This window comes from Lithobates pipiens, unplaced genomic scaffold (genome assembly GCF_037356315.1).
Source record: "Lithobates pipiens isolate NorthernLeopardFrog02 unplaced genomic scaffold, aLitPip1_a1.2 Scaffold_22, whole genome shotgun sequence".
NCBI lineage: Eukaryota > Metazoa > Chordata > Amphibia > Anura > Ranidae > Lithobates > Lithobates pipiens.
The window spans coordinates 41,797,620-41,816,371 of NW_027507784.1; the positions used below are offsets into that span (position 1 = coordinate 41,797,620).

Genomic DNA, 18,752 nt, shown 5'->3' on the forward strand with positions numbered 1-18,752 from the left:
GGGTCATTTGGGGGGGTTTGTGCCATCTTGGCATTTTATGGCCTTCAAAACTGTAACGCCCTTAGAAAGCCTGAAGGCGGTGCTTGGTTTTCGGGGCCCCGTACGCGGCTAGGCTCCCAAAAAGTCCCACATATGTGGTATCCCCGTACTCAGGAGAAGCAGCAGAATTTATTTTGGGGTGTCATTTCACATATGCCCATGGCATGCGTGAGCAATATATCATTTAGTGACAACTTTGTGAAAAAAAAAAAAAAAAAAAAAAAGTTTGTAATTTTCCCGCAACTTGTGGCAAAATATAAAATATTCCATGGACTCAACATGCCTCTCAGCAAATAGCTTGGGGTGTCTACTTTCTAAAATGGGGTCATTTGTGGGTGTTTTGTGCCATTTTGGCATTTTATGGCCTTCAAAACTGTAATAGGTAGTGAGAAGTGAACTCAAAAATTTACGCCCTTAGAAAGCCTGAAGGCGGTGCTTGGTTTTCGGGGCCCCGTACGCGGCTAGGCTCCCAAAAAGTCCCACATATGTGGTATCCCCGTACTCAGGAGAAGTGGCAGAATTTATTTTGGGGTGTCATTTCACATATGCCCATGGCATGTGTGAGCAATATATCATTTAGTGACAACTTTGTGAAAAAAAAAAAAAAAAAAAAAAAGTTTGTAATTTTCCCGCAACTTGTGGCAAAATATAAAATATTCCATGAACTCAACATGCCTCTCAGCAAATAGCTTGGGGTGTCTACTTTCTAAAATGGGGTAATTTGTGGGGGTTTTGTGCCATCTTGGCATTTTATGGCCTTCAAAACTGTAATAGGTAGTGAGAAGTGAACTCAAAAATTTACGCCCTTAGAAAGCCTGAAGGCGGTGCTTGGTTTTCGGGGCCCCGTACGCGGCTAGGCTCCCAAAAAGTCCCACATATGTGGTATTCCCGTACTCAGGAGAAGCAGCAGAATTTATTTTGGGGTGTCATTTCACATACGCCCATAGCATGTGTGAGCAATATATCATTTAGTGACAACTTTGTGTAAAAAAAAAAAAAAAAATTTTTTTTTGTCATTATTCAATCGCTTGAGGCAAAAAAATAAAATATTCAATGGGCTCAACATGCCTCTTATCAATTTCCTTAGGGGGTCTACTTTCCAAAATGGGGTCATTTGGGGGGGTTTTGTACTGCCCTGCCATTTTAGCACCTCAAGAAATGAGATAGGCAGTCGTAAACTAAAAGCTGCGTAAATTCCAGAAAACGTACCTTAGTTTGTAGATGTGACAACTTTTGCGCAAACCAATAAATATACAATTATTGACTTTTTTTTTACCAAAGACATGTGGCTGAATACATTTTGGCCTAAATGTATGACTAAAATTGAGTTTATTGGATTTTTCTAATAACAAAAAGTAGAAAATATCATTTTTTTTCAAAATTTGAGGTCTTTTTACGTTTATATCGCAAAAAATAAAAATCGCAGAGGCAATCAAATACCATCAAAAGAAAGCTCTATTTGTGGGAAGAAAAGGACGCAAATTTTGTTTGGGTGCAACATTGCATGACCGCGCAATTACCAGTTAAAGCAGCGCAGTGCCAAAGTGTAAAAAGACCTCTGGTCATTTACCAGCAAAATGGTCCGGTCTGAAAGTGGTTAACTACATTCACAATGAATATAAAAAATGTCAGAGGTTCCACTTTAACCACATCAACACCACCATATAGTAAAAATGCCGGAGAGGTGGCTTTCTTTTCTTTCATAAACGGCACTGCAGAAAGCACACACGGGGCAAAGTATGTTTGTGCCTTATCATCTCTGTGACGGCCAATCACATTACATTTGTGATCAAACACCTATATTTGGAAGCCCCCCTCCTTCCTCTTCTGGCAATTCTTAATGTAAGTAATGCTGCTCCCGCTCACCACCAACTAAATGGGGGGATGCTGAGTAGCAAGGGGGTACACTGAGTACAAGGCATATAGACCTGCCATTTTAGGGCTTTGAAAAATACAATCAAAACACCAGTTTTTTTTTTTTCAAAAATGTTTTTCCCCTTATACAGTTGTGCTCATAAGTTTACATACCCTGGCAGAATTCATGATTTCTTGGTCATTTTTCAGAGAATAAGAATGGATAACACAAAAAGTTTTCTTTCTCTCATGGTTGTGATTAGTAGTGTTTGGCTGAAGCCATTTATTATCAGTCTACTGTGTTTACTCTTTTTAAATCACAATAGCAACAGAAACTACCCAAATGACCCTGATTAAAAGTTTACACACCCCAGTTCTTAATACCATGTATTGCCCCCTTTAACATCAATGACAGCTTGAAGTCTTTTGTGGTATTTGTGGATGAGGCTCTTTATTTCTCAGATGGTAAAGCTGCCCATTCCTCCTGGCAAAAAGCCTCCAGTTCCTGTAAATTCTTGGGCTGTTTTGCATGAACGGCACGTATAAGATCTCCCCAGAGTGGCTCAATGATATTGAGGTCAGGAGACTGAGATGGCCACTCCAGAACCTTCACTTTATTCTGCTGTAGCCAATGACAGGTTGACTTGGCCTTGTGTTTTGGATCATTGTCATGTTGGAATGTCCAAGTACGTCCCATGCGCAGCTTCCTGGCTGATGAATGCAAATGTTCCTCCAGTATTTTTTGATAACATACTGCATTCATCTTGCCATCAATTTTGACCAAATGTCCTGTGTCTTTGTAGCTTACACATCTCCAAAACATCAGCGATCCACCTCCGTGTTTCACAGTAGGAATGGTGAACCTTTCATCATAGGTCTTGTTGACTCCTCTCCAAATGTAGTGTTTATGACTGTGGCCAAAAAGCTATATTTTGGTCTCATCACTCCAAATGACTTTGTGCCAGAAGGTTTGAGGTTTTGTGCTGTTTGGCGTATTGTAAGCGGGATACTTTGTGGCATTTGCATAGTAATGGCTTTCTTCTGGCGACTTGATCATGCAGCCCATCTTTCTTCAAGTGCCTCCTTATTTTGCATCTTAAAATAGCCACTCCACATGTTTTCAGAGAGTCCTGTATTTATATATTTATGTACCTGAAGTTATTTGTGGGTTTTTCTTTGCATCCCAAACAATTTTCCTGGTAGTTGTGGCTGATATTTTAGTTGGTCTACCTGACCATGGTTTGGTTTCAACAGAACCCCTCATTTTCCACTTCTTGATTAGAGTTTGAACACTGCTGATTGGCATTCTCAATTCCTTGGATATCTTTTTAGATCCCTTTCCTGTTTTGTACAGTTCAACTACCTTTTCTGGCAGATCCTTTGACAATTCTATTTCTTTCCCCATGAATCAGAATCCAGAAATGTCAGTGCAGCACTGGATGAAAGATGCAAGGGTATGTCAGGAGTCCAGAAACTCATTGACCTTTTATACACACACAATATGCACACACACAGGAGGCTGTTTTTTTATGTGTGGGGAGTGGCTTTCTTGCTGCCCCTCTCCAAAGTGCCACCCTAGCCCTGGGCCTTGTTGGCCTAGGCCAGGGATCCTCAAACTATGGCCCTCCAGCTGTTGCGGAACTACAGATCCCATAAGGCATTGTAAAACTCTGACATTCACAGACATGACTAGGCATGATGGGATTTGTAGTTCCTGAACAACTGGAGGGCCACAGTTTGAAGACCCCTGGCATAGGCCAAGATACAGCGTTGTCACAGTCCATGCCTACATAAAATTCTCCATCACAGTCCACCCCTACATGAAAGTCTCCATTACAGTCCACCCCTACATGACAGTCTCCATTACAGTCCACCCCTACATGACAGTCTCCATTACAGTCCACCCCTACATGACAGTCTCCATTACAGTCCACCCCTACATGACAGTCTCCATTACAGTCCACCCCTACATGACAGTCTCCATTACAGTCCACCCCTACATGACAGTCTCCATTACAGTCCACTCCTACATGAAAGTCTCCATTACAGTCCACACTTACATGAAAGTCTCCATTACAGTCCACCCCTACATGAAAGTATCCATCACAATCCACCCCTATATGAAAGTCTCCATTACAGTCCACCCCTACATGAAAGTCTCTATCACAGTCCACTCCTATATGAAAGCCTCCATTACAGTCCACCCCTACATGAAAGTTTCCATCACAGTCCACCCCTACATGACAGTCTCCATTACAGTCCACTCCTACATGAAAGCCTCCATCACAGTCCACTCCTACACGAAAGCCTCCATCACAGTCCACTCCTACATGAAAGTCTCCATCACAGTCCCCCCCTACATGAAAGTTTCCATCACAGTCCACTCCTACATGAAAGACCTCTAGCCTATACACCCCCCCCCCCCCCCTTCTATCCTGAATTCCAGAGACCAGTCCATACACAACTAATTGCTTATTATTTCTTTGTACAGAAGAATTGGACCCTTTGACAAAGCCAGACTCTCCAAAATCAGCACCAACAATCGGCAGCACTGATAAATACAGGAAAGAAAAAGTTGGAATGGTTGTCGGAGTGGTAGTCTTTGCAAACTGCCTGGTCTTTTTCATCTACTTTTTTATTGCACTTTAATTTTATTTTACCCACAATGCTATACAGCTGCTGTTGTTTTGGAATTAGAGCAGAATTGCAATATAGGAGTTTACTTTTACGTAAACATAGACGTGGCTTTGTTTATAAATAAAGTCACGTCAGACCTCACAGTTGGCTGTTTTTTGACAGAAAGTGGCTAAGTGGTTAGCATTGCTGCCTAGCAGCTTAATGGTCGTTAGTTCAAATCCCAACCATGGAACTACCTGCTTGGAGTTTTCATCTCTTCCAGCAACAATTGCCCCCCCTGCAACAAAATGCCCCCACAACAACAATAGATTCACCCCAGAAACAATAGCTTCCCACCAGCAACAATAGCTCTCCTAGAAGCCAGGAGCAATAGATACCTCCTTCAACAGTAGATCCCTCTGGGCATCAATTAGCCCCCCAGCAACATAAGACCTCCTTAACAACAATAGACAGCTTCCTCAACAATAGATGTTCCCAGCAACAATAAATCCCCCAGTAGGCCACCATCAATAGACTCTCCAGCACACCCCAGCACCCCTTGTCATTGCATACATTTAATGCTGGAGGTGCCGCAACTGCGTTCCCCTTGAAAAAATTGTAAATTGCCCCAGTATGTGTATGTATGAATGTGAGTTAGGGACCTTAGATTGTAAGCTTGAGGACAGGGACTGATGTGAATGTACAAAATATATATACTGTAAAAAGCACTGCGTAATATATAACCGCTATATATAATTATATATATTGTATATTGTAATATATAATTACAGGTATCTAACAAAATGCTAAAAATTCTAAAATAACAAGCTAAAGATACATAGTAGGTCAGATCTTGCATATTGAATGTATGTTGTGACAGACTGGCGTCTGTCACAATTATATATAAAAAATAAATAAAATAAAAAACACCAAAACAAAATAAAAACAAAACACTTACCAATCTCGCAAATCCTTGCTGGTCTCAAAAATATTTTAAAAAATGCCACAAATTCTCAAAAAAAACTGCTACAGCTATAAGGCTATAGAAGAGCCTCAGAATTCTGACTTTGAAACTCAAAATTCAAACTTTTAATTTCAGAATTCTGACTTTGAAACTCAGAATTCTGACTTAATTTCAGAATTCTGACTTTGAAACTCAGAATCATTACTTTTAATCTCAGAATTCTGACTTTGAAACTCATAATTCTGACTTTTAATCTCAGAATTCTGATTTTTAAACTTAGAATTTAGTAAAAGAAAAGTTTTTTTTTTTGCTTTAAGCTTTGCATTCATTGGGGGTCTTTCACAATTAGCAATAAAAAGAAGAAAAAAAAAAATCACCCAAAAAAAAATCACCCAAAAAAAAATCACCCAAAGGAAAATCACCTACCAGTCATGTAAATCCTTGCTGGTCTTAAAAGTACACCATGATATGCCACAAACACTAAAGAAATAAGTCTTGCCACAGCTACATGGCAGCTCAATTTTTGCATACCAGATGAGTGAAAGTTTTTGATTTCAGAATTGAATTATTCTTCGTTACAGTGACTGGGGTCTGTCACAATTATAAAAAAAAAAATCAACAAAACAAAAAAAAAAAATCACCAAATCCACTTGCCAGTCATGCAAATCCTTGCTAGTAAAATTAAAATTATTCTAGAAAATGCCACAAATTCTAAAACAAAAACCATTGCTACAGCTACATGGCAGGTCTGTTCTTGCATACTGACTGTTTTTGATTTTAGAATTACATTTTTCTTTATTGTATTTTGCACACAGTGGGGATCTGTCACAATTAGCAATAAAAAGAAAAAAAAATCACAAAAAATCACCTACCAATCATGCAAATCCTTGCTAGTCTTAAAAGTAAAAGTATCTTAAAAGTATGCCACAATATGCCACAAACTGTAAAAAAAAATGCCACAAAATTTAAAAAAACTAAATTCTTACATTGTTTGCTAATTTTTGAATACAATAAAGAACATAAAATAATTTTTTTTTTTTTTTAATTTATGGCAATTTGTTTTTTTATTGTATTCAAAAATTAGCAAAAAAAAAAGAAAATCACATACCAATCATTGGTGTATCCACATTCTCTTGACAAGGGGGATCATTTTTGCCGCATCATGGCCGCGACATGTCTACACCCTCATACGGCTGCCTTTGCAGCTTGGGTGAAGAGGGTGATAAAAATGCAGCTCAACCACCTGTCTTTACCAGTCCTCCACACAGGTCTTCACCTTTTTAAATATTACATTATGATTCTTGATTCATTTTCCCCAGATGTCAATCTTTAGTGCTATCATTCTTTCCATTTGACGCTGCTTAATAGGCCTCATGCATGCTGGTCGTTATGAAAACACCAGCAGCGTTAGCGCTAGAAAGTTGTAGCTGCATAATGAGTTTTGCAGCGTTTTTGTAGTAGCCTTTGCGTTTTCAGCGCTTTTTAGCAAAACTATATTCCCACAAAAACTTATGGCTCACAAAACACTCATAAATGCAGAATAGCCAGCGTTTTTTCAGCATTTTTCAATGTTAGAGCGTTTTTACAGCTGAAAACTCCTCTTCAATCTTACTAGTACTTGGGGTTGGGGGGGGGGGGGTTCCAGCCAGAAAACACCCCTGTCAAAAAATGCTGATAACAGTCTGTGTGAGCATGGACACATAGGAAACATGGAGGGGTGTTTACTGACTGCAGAAAAGGCCAAAAACAGCAGCTGTAAAAAGGTCAGTATGCATGAGGCCAAAAACTATAATCAACTCTAGGTGGCTGTGTTTTTCTTTCCCTTTTTTTTTTTTTATAAGTCAAGTTTTTATGTTTTATAGTAACAAAAATTTTGTTGAATGGTAAAAATATAGAAAAATATAGAAAAAAAATTAAGTAAAGCGTGCAAATATAAAAACAAAAGGGTTTGTGTGCATTTATTTAAATATTATAAATTGTCTTATGCATTGGATATTCAGTAGTTAATGGTGAAGAGTGACAAGTAAATAAGTAATTAACAAAAAAATTGTAAAAATAATGACTACAATAAAATTGTGCCTTTGTGATAAAAGTGTTTATTTTTATTGAGTATTGATTCTATTTGAATAATTGATTAATTCGATTTTTTTTTTTTTTTTAATAATTGATAAGGGGAATTTTCAGCAGTTGGATGGGTTATGAAGAAATGACAGTCCAAAGGTTGTTGGTCATCATTCCTGGGATAAAGCAGCTTTAGGGGCGCTCAATGTTAGTACTGAGTACTGAGAAATCGAGTTGCCTCTAGGCACACCTAAATTTTCAAGCTCTGGGAGAATCAGAAGGAAAAAAAATGGACTCACAATTACTTATGTTATGATGATGTTTTATCTTCAGAGATGTGGTACTTCCATGGGTGCAAAGTTGATGCCCACATAGGCCAACCTGTTTATGGGTTGGTGGGAGAAGCACCACATCTCTGCAGATGGGATTGGGTGCTTCCAATACACTGACAATATAATCTTTATTGTAGACCGAGGTCTTTCAATCAATGAGTTTTTGAGATATTTAAATGACAACTCTTGTAATTTGAGGTTCACTGGAACTGAACAAATTATGAGTATTGACTACAGGTACCTGGATATTTCTCTGATGGGTTCAGTGAGTGATCGTAGGATCCAAACACAATAATACCGAAACCCAACTTCTAGAAATGCTCTCCTGTGTGCCTTACATGTTAGAAAGGCCATACCAAATGGCCATTTTAATAGGGTTAGGTGGAATTGCTCTACTTTAGCTGGGTATGATAGCGAGGTACAAGTGATGCAGTTTTGAGGGAGGTCCCATCCCAGGAAGTGCATTTTGTAGCTAATGAGCACCTTCCGTAGGTGATATTCTATCCCAAAGTCATTTTCGTTTGAATAAAGAAAAAAATGGACTCACAATTACTTATGTTATGATGTTTTATCTTCAGAGATGTGGTACTTCCATGGGTGCAAAAGTTGGCGCCCACATAGGCCAACCTGTTTATGGGTTGGTGGGAGAAGCAGCACATCTCTACAGATGGCATTGGGTGCTTCTTCCAATACTCTGACAATATAATCTTTATTGTAGACAGAGGTCTTTCAATCAATGAGTTTTTGGGATATTTAAATGACAACTCTTGTAATTTGAGGTTCACTGGAACTGAACAAATTACGAGTATTGACTACAGGTACCTGGATATTTCTCTGATGGATTCAGTGAGTGATCGTAGGATCCAAACACAATAATACCGATACCCAACTTCTAGAAATGCTCTCCTATGCTAGAGAGGAACAAGTGTTGCAGGTTTGAGGGAGATCTCATCCCAGGAAGTGCAATTTGTAGCTAATGAGCACCTTCAGTAGGTGATATTCTATCCCCAAGTCATTTTCGTTTGAATAAATGACAACAAAGGAGTACCTGGTTAGGTAGAGTAGGTTTCTACAAATGTGGATTTGAAATGAGAGAATTGGTGAACTGCTAGAGCAGATGCCAGGTAAATTCTATCTTGTACAATCAGACTGGGACAAAAAATAGGCCCGGGCATTTTGGATTGAGCAGCCCATGACATGTTAACCGGCCCCTTCCCCACTCTCCACCCTGACAAATACCCTGAGAGAGGGGAGGGGGGAGGTGAGGTGGGACCAGGAAAGAGCATGGGGGGATGGAGAGCACAGGGAAGAACCTTAAGAACATGGGGTGGGGCAAGAGCACAGGGAGGAATAGAAGAGCACAAGGGGCAGCGGAGAGCATGGGGGGAGGTGGAGAGGGCAGGGGGCAGCAGAGAGCATGGGGGGGAGGTGGAGAGCACAGCAAGGGTCGTGGAGAGCACAGGGAGGGCGGTGGAGAGAATGGGGGGAGGTGGAGAGTGCAGGGAGGGTAGCAGAGAGCATGGGGGGAGGTGGAGAGCACAGTGGGGCTGGTGGAGAGCATCAGGGGAGATGGAGAGCGCAGGGAGGCAGCAAAGAGCATAGGGGGAGGTGGAGGGCACAGGAAGGGTGATGTAGAGCATGGGGGGAGGTGGCGAGCACAGGGAGGGCGGCGGAGAGCATTGGGAGGGTGGTGGAGAACACAGGGAGGGGGCGGTGGAAAGCATGGGGGGGTGGCAGAGGGCATGGGAGAGGTGGATCGCACTGGGGGGTGGCAGAGGGCATGGTTGAGGGGGATTGCATGGGGGGTGGCAGAGAGCATGGGGGGGTGGAGTACACTGGGTGAGGGGTGGCAGAGGGCATGGGGAGGTGGAGCACACTGGGGGGGTGGCAGAGGGCATGGGTGAGGTGAATTGCACGGGGAGGTGGCAGAGGGCATGGGTGAGGTGGATTGCACTGGGGGGGGGTGGCAGAGAGCATGGGGAGGTGGAGCACACTGGGGGGGGTGGCAGAGTGCATGGGTGAGGTGGATTGCACTGAGGGGTGGCAGAGAGCATGGGGGAGGTGGAGCGCACTGGGGGTGGCAGAGGGCATGGGGGAGGTGGAGTACACTGGGGGGTGGCAGAGAACATGAGAAGGCAAAGAGTATGGGTAGTGTAGAGAGCCCGGGAGCAGCAGTAATAAGCAGGATATGAGGAGGGGTGGGGGTGGCTGCATATAGAACAATCATTCTCTCCATAAGGGGGTGAGCGCAGAGCACAGGCGGAACTCACGTTTACTGTTATCCGGTGTTCTGCCAGGACTCAGCAGCAGTGTGTGCTCTGGCTCCTCCCCCTTCACAGTCACGCCCCCTCTCAGGCTGGCTCACATCTAGCTCCGCCCCCTCTATGTTTACATTCTCCCGACGCCGATGGGCTGAGTTTAGCTGGCAGCTCGGCGGCCGCGGAGAGGCTGCATGAGCGGCGCGGGCTCAAAGAGCCTTGTCCCATATTGCACTTGCAGCATAGCGGCCCCGGCGGCCGTGGCCCACCGGGCAATTGCCCGGTTTGCCCTATGGCCAATCCGGGCCTGTGTACAATGTATAAAAAAACAGTATGTTGGAACAAGAAGATTATGTGACCCAATATGCGATCACATCTCTACTATTAGGACTCACAAGAAAACGAACCAAGCAAATCATTTCGTAGAGTGCTATGAATCTAAACTGGACACTTTTGGAGTCTAGATCAGTGGTCTCCAAACTGTGGCCTGTGGGCCGAATGCAGCCCTTCGCTTGCCTTTATCTGGCCCTCTGAGCACCATTCCTCACACCGACATCAGCAATGGGGCACTATTCCTCCCAATGACACCAATAGTGTTTGGGGAACGGTTTGGCCAGAGAGTTCGGGCCGAACATTGGCTGTTCGGCCTCGTTTGGGGAACACCTGAATTCGCAAGGGTGTTAGACACCGAATGCCCTGCAATGCACTGCGCGCTACACAGTGCATTCTGAGCACTGACTGGGCAAAGCTTTGCCCAATCAGGGTGCAGCAAAATCTGGTTGTTAAGGAGCGGGTCATGGAGTCCTTAACAACTGATGAGTCATCAGCTGTCAGTGGGCGTCCCCGCTGACAGATGAATTAAAAAAAAAAATGTACCCACCCCCTTGTGACTTTACCAACCCAGCATGCACCAGATGTAACAAGGGGGGGGTGCCATCAGGTGACATCGCCAGGTGGCCCTGCCCTTACATATATGAGAACTGTCAAATGGAGGAGGAGGCATTCGGTGGTTGTCCGCCAATGAAAATGGAGAGTTTATTTTTTTTTGGGGTTGGCGGGCGGCATGATTGACGTTTTATTTAAAATAAGAAATAAATAAAGGAGTTGTCAAAAACTGTCTGTGTTTTGTTTTAACTTTTTGACACTTTTTTGGTGAACGGGAAGGGGTACTATGTACCCCATACTCATTTACATGGGGGGACGGGGTCAGGGGTTGTAGTTAAGAGACCCTTGTCCCCATCAACATGGGGACAAGGTGCTTTGGGGGCCCCCCTCCCAAAGCACCACCCCCCCAAGTGGAGGGCATGTGGCCTGGTATGGTATAGGATGTGGGGGCTGCTCACTCGTCCCCCCCCCCTTCCTGACCTGCTAGGCTTCATGCCCAGATAAGGGTCTGGTATGGATTTTGGGGGGAACCCCATGCGTTTTTTCTTTTAACCACTTTCAGACCGGACCATTTTGCTGGTAAATGACCAGAGGTCTTTTTACAATTTGGCACTGCGCTGCTTTAACTGGTAATTGCGCGGTCATGCAATGTTGTACCCAAACAAAATTTGCGTCCTTTTCTTCCCACAAATAGAGCTTTCTTTTGATGGTATTTGATTGCCTCTGCGATTTTTATTTTTTGCGATATAAACGTAAAAAGACCGCAAATTTTGAAAAAAAATTATATTTTCTACTTTTTGTTATTAGAAAAATCCAATAAACTCAATTTTAGTCATACATTTAGGCCAAAATGTATTCAGCCACATGTCTTTGGTAAAAAAAAAGTCAATAACTGTATATTTATTGGTTTGCGCAAAAGTTGTCACATCTACAAACTAAGGTACGTTTTCTGGAATTTACGCAGCTTTTAGTTTACGACTGCCTATCTCATTTCTTGAGGTGCTAAAATGGCAGGGCAGTACAAAACCCCCCAAATGACCCCATTTTGGAAAGTAGACCCCCTAAGGAAATTGATAAGTGGCATGTTGAGCCCATTGAATATTTTATTTTTTTGCCTCAAGCGATTGAATAATGACAAAAAAAAAATTTTTTTTTTTTTTACACAAAGTTGTCACTAAATGATATATTGCTCACACATGCTATGGGCCTATGTGAAATGACACCCCAAAATAAATTCTGCTGCTTCTCCTGAGTACGGGGATACCACATATGTGGGACTTTTTGGGAGCCTAGCCGCATACGGGGCCCCGAAAACCAAGCACCGCCTTCAGGCTTTCTAAGGGCGTAAATTTTTGATTTCACTTCTCACTACCTATTACAGTTTTGAAGGCCATAAAATGTCAAGATGGCACAAAACCCCCACAAATGACCCCATTTTAGAAAGTAGACACCCCAAGCTATTTGCTGAGAGGCATGTTGAGTCCATGGAATATTTCATATTTTGCCACAAGTTGCGGGAATATTACAAACTTTAATTATTTTTTTTTTTTTTCACAAAGTTGTCACTAAATGATATATTGCTCACACATGCCATGGGCATATGTGAAATGACACCCCAAAATAAATTCTGCTGCTTCTCCTGAGTACGGGGATACCACATGTGTGGGATTTTTTGGGAGCCTAGCCGCGTACGGGGCCCTGAAAGCCAAGAACCGCCTTCAGGTTTTCTAAGGGCGTAAATATTTGACTTCACTCCTCACTACCTATTACAGTTTTGAAGGCCATAAAATGCCAAGATGGCACAAAACCCCCACAAATGACCCCATTTTAGAAAGTAGACACCCCAAGCTATTTGCTGAGAGGCATGTTGAGTCCATGGAATATTTTATATTTTGCCACAAGTTGCGGGAAAATTACAAACTTTTTTATTTTATTTTATTTTTTCACAAAGTTGTCACTAAATGATATATTGCTCACGCATGCCATGGGTATATGTGAAATGACACCCCAAAATAAATTCTGCTGCTTCTCCTGAGTACGGGGATACCACATATGTGGGACTTTTTGGGAGCCTAGCCGCGTACGGGGCCCCGAAAACCAAACACCGCCTTCAGGCTTTCTAAGGGCGTTACAGTTTTGAAGGCCATAAAATGCCAAGATGGCACAAACCCCCCCAAATGACCCCATTTTGGAAAGTAGACACCCCAAGCTATTTGCTGAGAGGCATGTTGAGTCCATGGAATATTTTATATTTTGCCACAAGTTGCGGGAAAATTACAAACTTTTTTTTTTTTATTTTTTTTTTTCACAAAGTTGTCACTAAATGATATATTGCTCACGCATGCCATGGGTATATGTGAAATGACACCCCAAAATAAATTCTGCTGCTTCTCCTGAGTACGGGGATACCACATATGTGGGACTTTTTGGGAGCCTAGCCGCGTACGGGGCCCCGAAAACCAAACACCGCCTTCAGGCTTTCTAAGGGCGTTACAGTTTTGAAGGCCATAAAATGCCAAGATGGCACAAACCCCCCCAAATGACCCCATTTTGGAAAGTAGACACCCCAAGCTATTTGCTGAGAGGCATGTTGAGTCCATGGAATATTTTATATTTTGCCACAAGTTGCGGGAAAATTACAAACTTTTTTTTTTTTTTTTTCACAAAGTTGTCACTAAATGATATATTGCTCATGCATGCCATGGGCATATGTGAAATGACACCCCAAAATAAATTCTGCTGCTTCTCCTGAGTACGGAGATACCACATATGTGGGACTTTTTGGGAGCCTAGCCGCGTACGGGGCCCCGAAAACCAAGCACCGCCTTCTGGCTTTCTAAGGGCGTAAATTTTTGAGTTCACTTCTCACTACCTATTACAGTTTTGAAGGTCATAAAATGCCAAGATGGCACAAAACCCCCACAAATGACCCCATTTTAGAAAGTAGACACCCCAAGCTATTTGCTGAGAGGCATGTTGAGTCCATGGAATATTTTATATTTTGCCACAAGTTGCGGGAATATTACAAACTTTTTTTTTTTTTTCACAAAGTTGTCACTAAATGATATATTGCTCACGCATGCCATGGGCATATGTGAAATGACACCCCAAAATAAATTCTGCTGCTTCTCCTGAGTACGGGGATACCACATATGTGGGACTTTTTGGGAGCCTAGCTGCGTACGGGGCCCCGAAAACCAAGCACCGCCTTCAGGCTTTCTAAGGGCGTTACAGTTTTGAAGGCCATAAAATGCCAAGATGGCACAAACCCCCCCCAAATGACCCCATTTTGGAAAGTAGACACCCCTAAATTTAGGGGTACACTAGTGAGACTAGGTAATAAATGGCGGGTGCCCTGAAACTATAAAAAAATAACTAACCAACCAGCGTCACCTGTAACAGTTATATGGTGATCACTGGTGAAAGGGTTAACTAGGGGGCAATCAGGGGGCTTTATGCGGTAGTATATGGGGGTCCCTGGCGCTATAAAAAGCTGCAGCGAACCTAAATACCTACCTGCCTAACTAGCGTCACCTGTGACACTAATACAGTGATCAGAAAAACGATCGCTTATTAGGCTGGGTTCACACTGGAGCGATGCGGGAACGCCACGAATCCGCGGCGGGTTCCCACATCGCATGCCTCCCGGCGGCAGTTCACACTGCCCTATGCGAACTGCTGGGAGTGTCAGTGAAATGTTACTGACACCCCCAGATCAGTTCGCATATCGCAGTGCGATCTGCAAACTCGGATCGCATGGTGTGAACACCCATGCGATCCGATTCTGCTGCGGACCAAAAAAAGGGTCCCGTGCGAATTTGCGGCGCGAATTCAGCCATACTATCTGTATGGCTGAACTCGAATCGCACAGAGATCGGATGTGATTTGCACTGCAGTGCAGTGCGAATCACATCCGTTCTCATAAACCCCTGCAATGTGAACCCAGCCTTAGTGACACTGGTGACGGGGGGTGATCACGGGGTTAAACCTTTATTGGGGGGGTTAGGGGGGTACCCTAGAGCTAAAGGGGGCTAACCCTAACTGCCCTAACAGTTATTACAGTCACAAATGACACCAATGCAAAAAATAAATAAATAAATAAAAAAAATGCAATTGGTGTCACTGTGACTGGGGGGGGCAGGGGTGATTGGGGGGGTGATCGGGGGGTGAAGGGGGGGTGTGAGTGTGCCTGGCATGTTCTACTGTGAAGTGTCGTGTTGGTGCAATTCACGCCTCACGCCTCACTTCCATTCGTCAGGAGCGATCGAGAGGGGGTGGCCATGAATGAATGGCCGCTCCCTCATCCCGGATCGCTTCTGAACGAAAACCGTCCGCCGCTGGCACCGGGGGGGGGGGGGTCCGATCGGGCCCCCCACCCGTGGGAAGGCAGGGACATACAGGTACGCCCATATGCCTGCCCGTGCCATTCTGTCGACGTACATCGTCATGCGGCGGTCGGCAAGTGGTTAACCAGGCCTCTTTTTCAGACTTGGTGTTTACATGTTTAAAACAATTTTTTTTTTGCTAGAAAATTACTTAGAACCCCCAAACATTTTATATTGTTTTTTTTCTAACACCCTAGAGAATAAAATGGCGGTCATTGAAATACTTTTTTTCACACCGTATTTGTGCAGCGGTCTTCCAATCGCACTTTTTTTGGAACAAATTCACTTTTTTGAATAAAAAAATAAGACAACAGTAAAATTAGCCCAATTTTTTTTTTATATTGTGAAAGATAAAGGTACGCTGAGTAAATTGATACCCAACATGTCACGCTTCAAAATTGCGCCCTCTCGTGGAATGGCGTCAAACTTTTAGCCTCAAAAATCTCCATAAGCGACATTTAAAAAATTCTACAGGTTGCATTTTTTGCGTTACAGAGGAGGTCTAGGGCTAGAATTATTGCTCTCCCTCTACTGATCGCGGCGATACCTCAAATGTGTGGTTTGACCACCGTTTTCATATGCGGGCGCTACTCACGTATGCGCTCGCTTCTGTGTGCAAGCTCGTCGTGACGGGGTGTTTTTAAATTTTTTTTTTTTTTCTTATTTATTTTAATTGATTTTATTTATTTTTACACTGTTTTTAAAAAAAAAATGGATCACTTTTATCCCTATTACAAGGAATGTAAACATCCCTTGTAATAGAAAAAAAAGCATGACAGGTCCTCTTAAATATGAGATCTGGGGTCAAAAAGTCCTCAGATCTCATATTTAGGCTAAAATGCAACAAAAAAAAAAAATAAAAATAAAAAAGAAAAGAAAATCTGACATTTAAAAAAAATATACCTTTAAGAGGTATGGGCGGAAGTGACGTTTTGACGTCGCTTCCGCCCTTCTATGGTATAGAGACGAGTGGGGGCCATCTTAGCCTCACTTGTCTCTATGCCCAGCAGATGAAAGGACCTGATTGCCTCCACCGCTACCGACGGCTCTGGTAAGCGGTGGAAGGTGCGGGAGGGCGGCGGGAGTGGCACCTCTCCCACCGCTGATAGCGGTGATCTCGCTGCGAATCTGCCGCGGAAACCACCGTTATCGTACAGCAGCTGCTGCCGTTACCGAGATATCCCTCTTCAAAAAATAGGACGTACATCGTCGTGCGGCGGTCAGCAAGTGGTTAATTTAGTGAATGTTGTCATGCCTAGGTGTCGCCACTGGGGGCTGTATAGAGCACATACCTTCTCACGCTTCCTCAGAGAGCTCACGTTGTGTCTGGTACAGCAGATTCCTTTCCTCCAGCCAGCAGCAGACCTCCAGTAAATCTGGGGGGAGGTTTTCCTCCCACCAGACTCCCCCCACCTGTGCTGTTTTCTCTCCCTCTTCGCGAGGAAGAAGCACCAAAAAAACCCCCAAAAAAACGAACGGCACGCCGCCCTACTAAGCGACTTCCAGGCTCCCTCTTTGCCATTTTCCCCCTCACTGTATGATCCCACAGGATCAGAGGCCCGTGCTCACGTGGGAAAGCTTTTTTTTTTAAAAGAGAGGAGGGGTCCGTAGGCGACGGAGGAGGGCATGGCTTAGCGCGGCATTGGCGTCCTCCAACATCCAGGGCGGGAAAAATGGAATTACGTACCGGTAATGTCCTTTTCCAGGAGTCTTTCAGGACAGCCACCTTAGAGAGACACCGGCTCCTCCCCTCTGAGGAAACACCGCCTTCAATTTCATAATTTAAGCCTCCTCCTCCCTTCGTTCCTCAGTTCTTCCAGAGTACCTCCGGCCAAACTGGGGAGACACAAGAACACGTCAAACAAATAAACTTTTTAAGTCTTACCTGACGGTCTCATGTAATGAGTTCCCGATGATCTGCAACAATTTGGGTGGGAACCGGTGCTGTCCTGAAAGACTCCTGGAAAAGGACATTACCGGTACGTAATTCCATTTTTCCCCAATCGTCTTTCAGGACAGCCACCTTAGAGAGGATAAGCGAGTATATTACCTTAGGGTGGGACTACTGCCTGTAGCACCTTACGACCAAAGGCTTGGTCTTTGGCTGACAGAAGATCCAGTCTATAGTGTCTCACAAACGTAGAAAAACTGGACCACGTTGCAGCTCTACAGATCTGTTCCGGAGATGCACCAGCCCACTCAGCCTGAGAAGTTGCCACGGCCCTGGTCGAGTGTGCTCTAATCCCAGCTGGAGGATCTAATCCCCCTGCCACGTATGCCTGCCCAATGGCTAACCTTAACCATCTAGCTATGGTACGTCTAGAGGCTTTGGAACCCTTCCTGGCCCCTGAAAATAAAACAAAAAGTGAATCAGTCTTTCTGAACTGACTTGTGCAGTCTAAATAATAAAGAACACATCTTCTAACGTCTAGTCTGTGAAACATGTGTTCCTGTTCTCTAACTGGATTTGAACAAAATGTAGGTAGCACAATCTCCTGCATCCTGTGGAAACTAGAGGCTACCTTAGGCAAAAAGGCCGGATCTATCTTCAAAACCAGACGATCCGGAAAAACCTGAAAAAAAGGAGCCCTGATAGAAAGGGCTTCGAGTTCACTTACTCTTCTTGCTGTAGTGATCGCCACCAAAAACACCGTTTTGAGAGTGATCAGCTTTAATGAGCAAGATTCTAACGGCTCAAAAGGTTCCCCTGTGAGAACCTGTAAAACTAAAGAAAGATCCCAAACTGGGAAGGGGGAGCTTGAAGCCGGCCTCTGCCTACCTAGGGCCCTGAAGAACCTTATGACCCAAGGATCTGACGCTAGATGTTTCTCTAAAAACACGCTCAAAGCGGAAACCTGAGCCTTTAGTGTTCCAAGCGCTAACCCCTTATCCGCCCCTGCCTGTAGAAACTCTAGAACGGCTACAGGGCTGTGCACGTTGAAGGAACCCTCTGAACACCAGCTGTTAAACCGTTTCCATACCTTTAAGTAAATGGACTGGGTTTCCTTTTTCCTACAGTTTAGAAGAGTGGCTACCAACCGGTCTGAGAAGCCCTTGGCTTTCAGCAATTCTTCCTCAGAAGCCACGCTGCCAGGTTCCATCGTCCTACCTGAGGACAGAACACCGGACCTTGAGACAGGAGATCCTCCTGCACTGGGAGAATCCAGGGGGGTTCTACAGACAGGCCCTTCAGGATCGAGAACCACGGCCTCCTGGGCCAGTGAGGTGCAATTAGGATGAGGGTAGTGTTCTCCACTTGAAATTTCCTTAATACTGCTGGAATGAGCACGGGAGGGGGGAAGGCATAGCACCTGGAGAAACCCCAACTCTGTGCTAGTGCGTCCACCGCCAATGCCCC

General features: G+C 43.8%; 1 protein-coding gene and 1 long non-coding RNA gene across 2 annotated transcripts in view; one reads left to right on the forward strand and one right to left on the reverse strand.

The window, feature by feature from the left end:
• The window catches only part of LOC143923670 (uncharacterized), a 32,501-nt gene extending 27,287 nt beyond the window's left edge, over positions 1 to 5,214 (forward strand). Inside the window, exon 5 of the mRNA XM_077447480.1 lies at positions 4,385 to 5,214. Within this exon, the coding sequence (XP_077303606.1) occupies positions 4,385 to 4,542 (158 nt within the window). The 3' untranslated portion in view covers positions 4,543 to 5,214. The remainder of the gene's footprint in view (positions 1 to 4,384) is intronic.
• The window catches only part of LOC143923672 (uncharacterized), an 80,496-nt gene that overhangs the window by 44,119 nt on the left and 17,625 nt on the right, over positions 1 to 18,752 (reverse strand). The window lies entirely within an intron of this gene.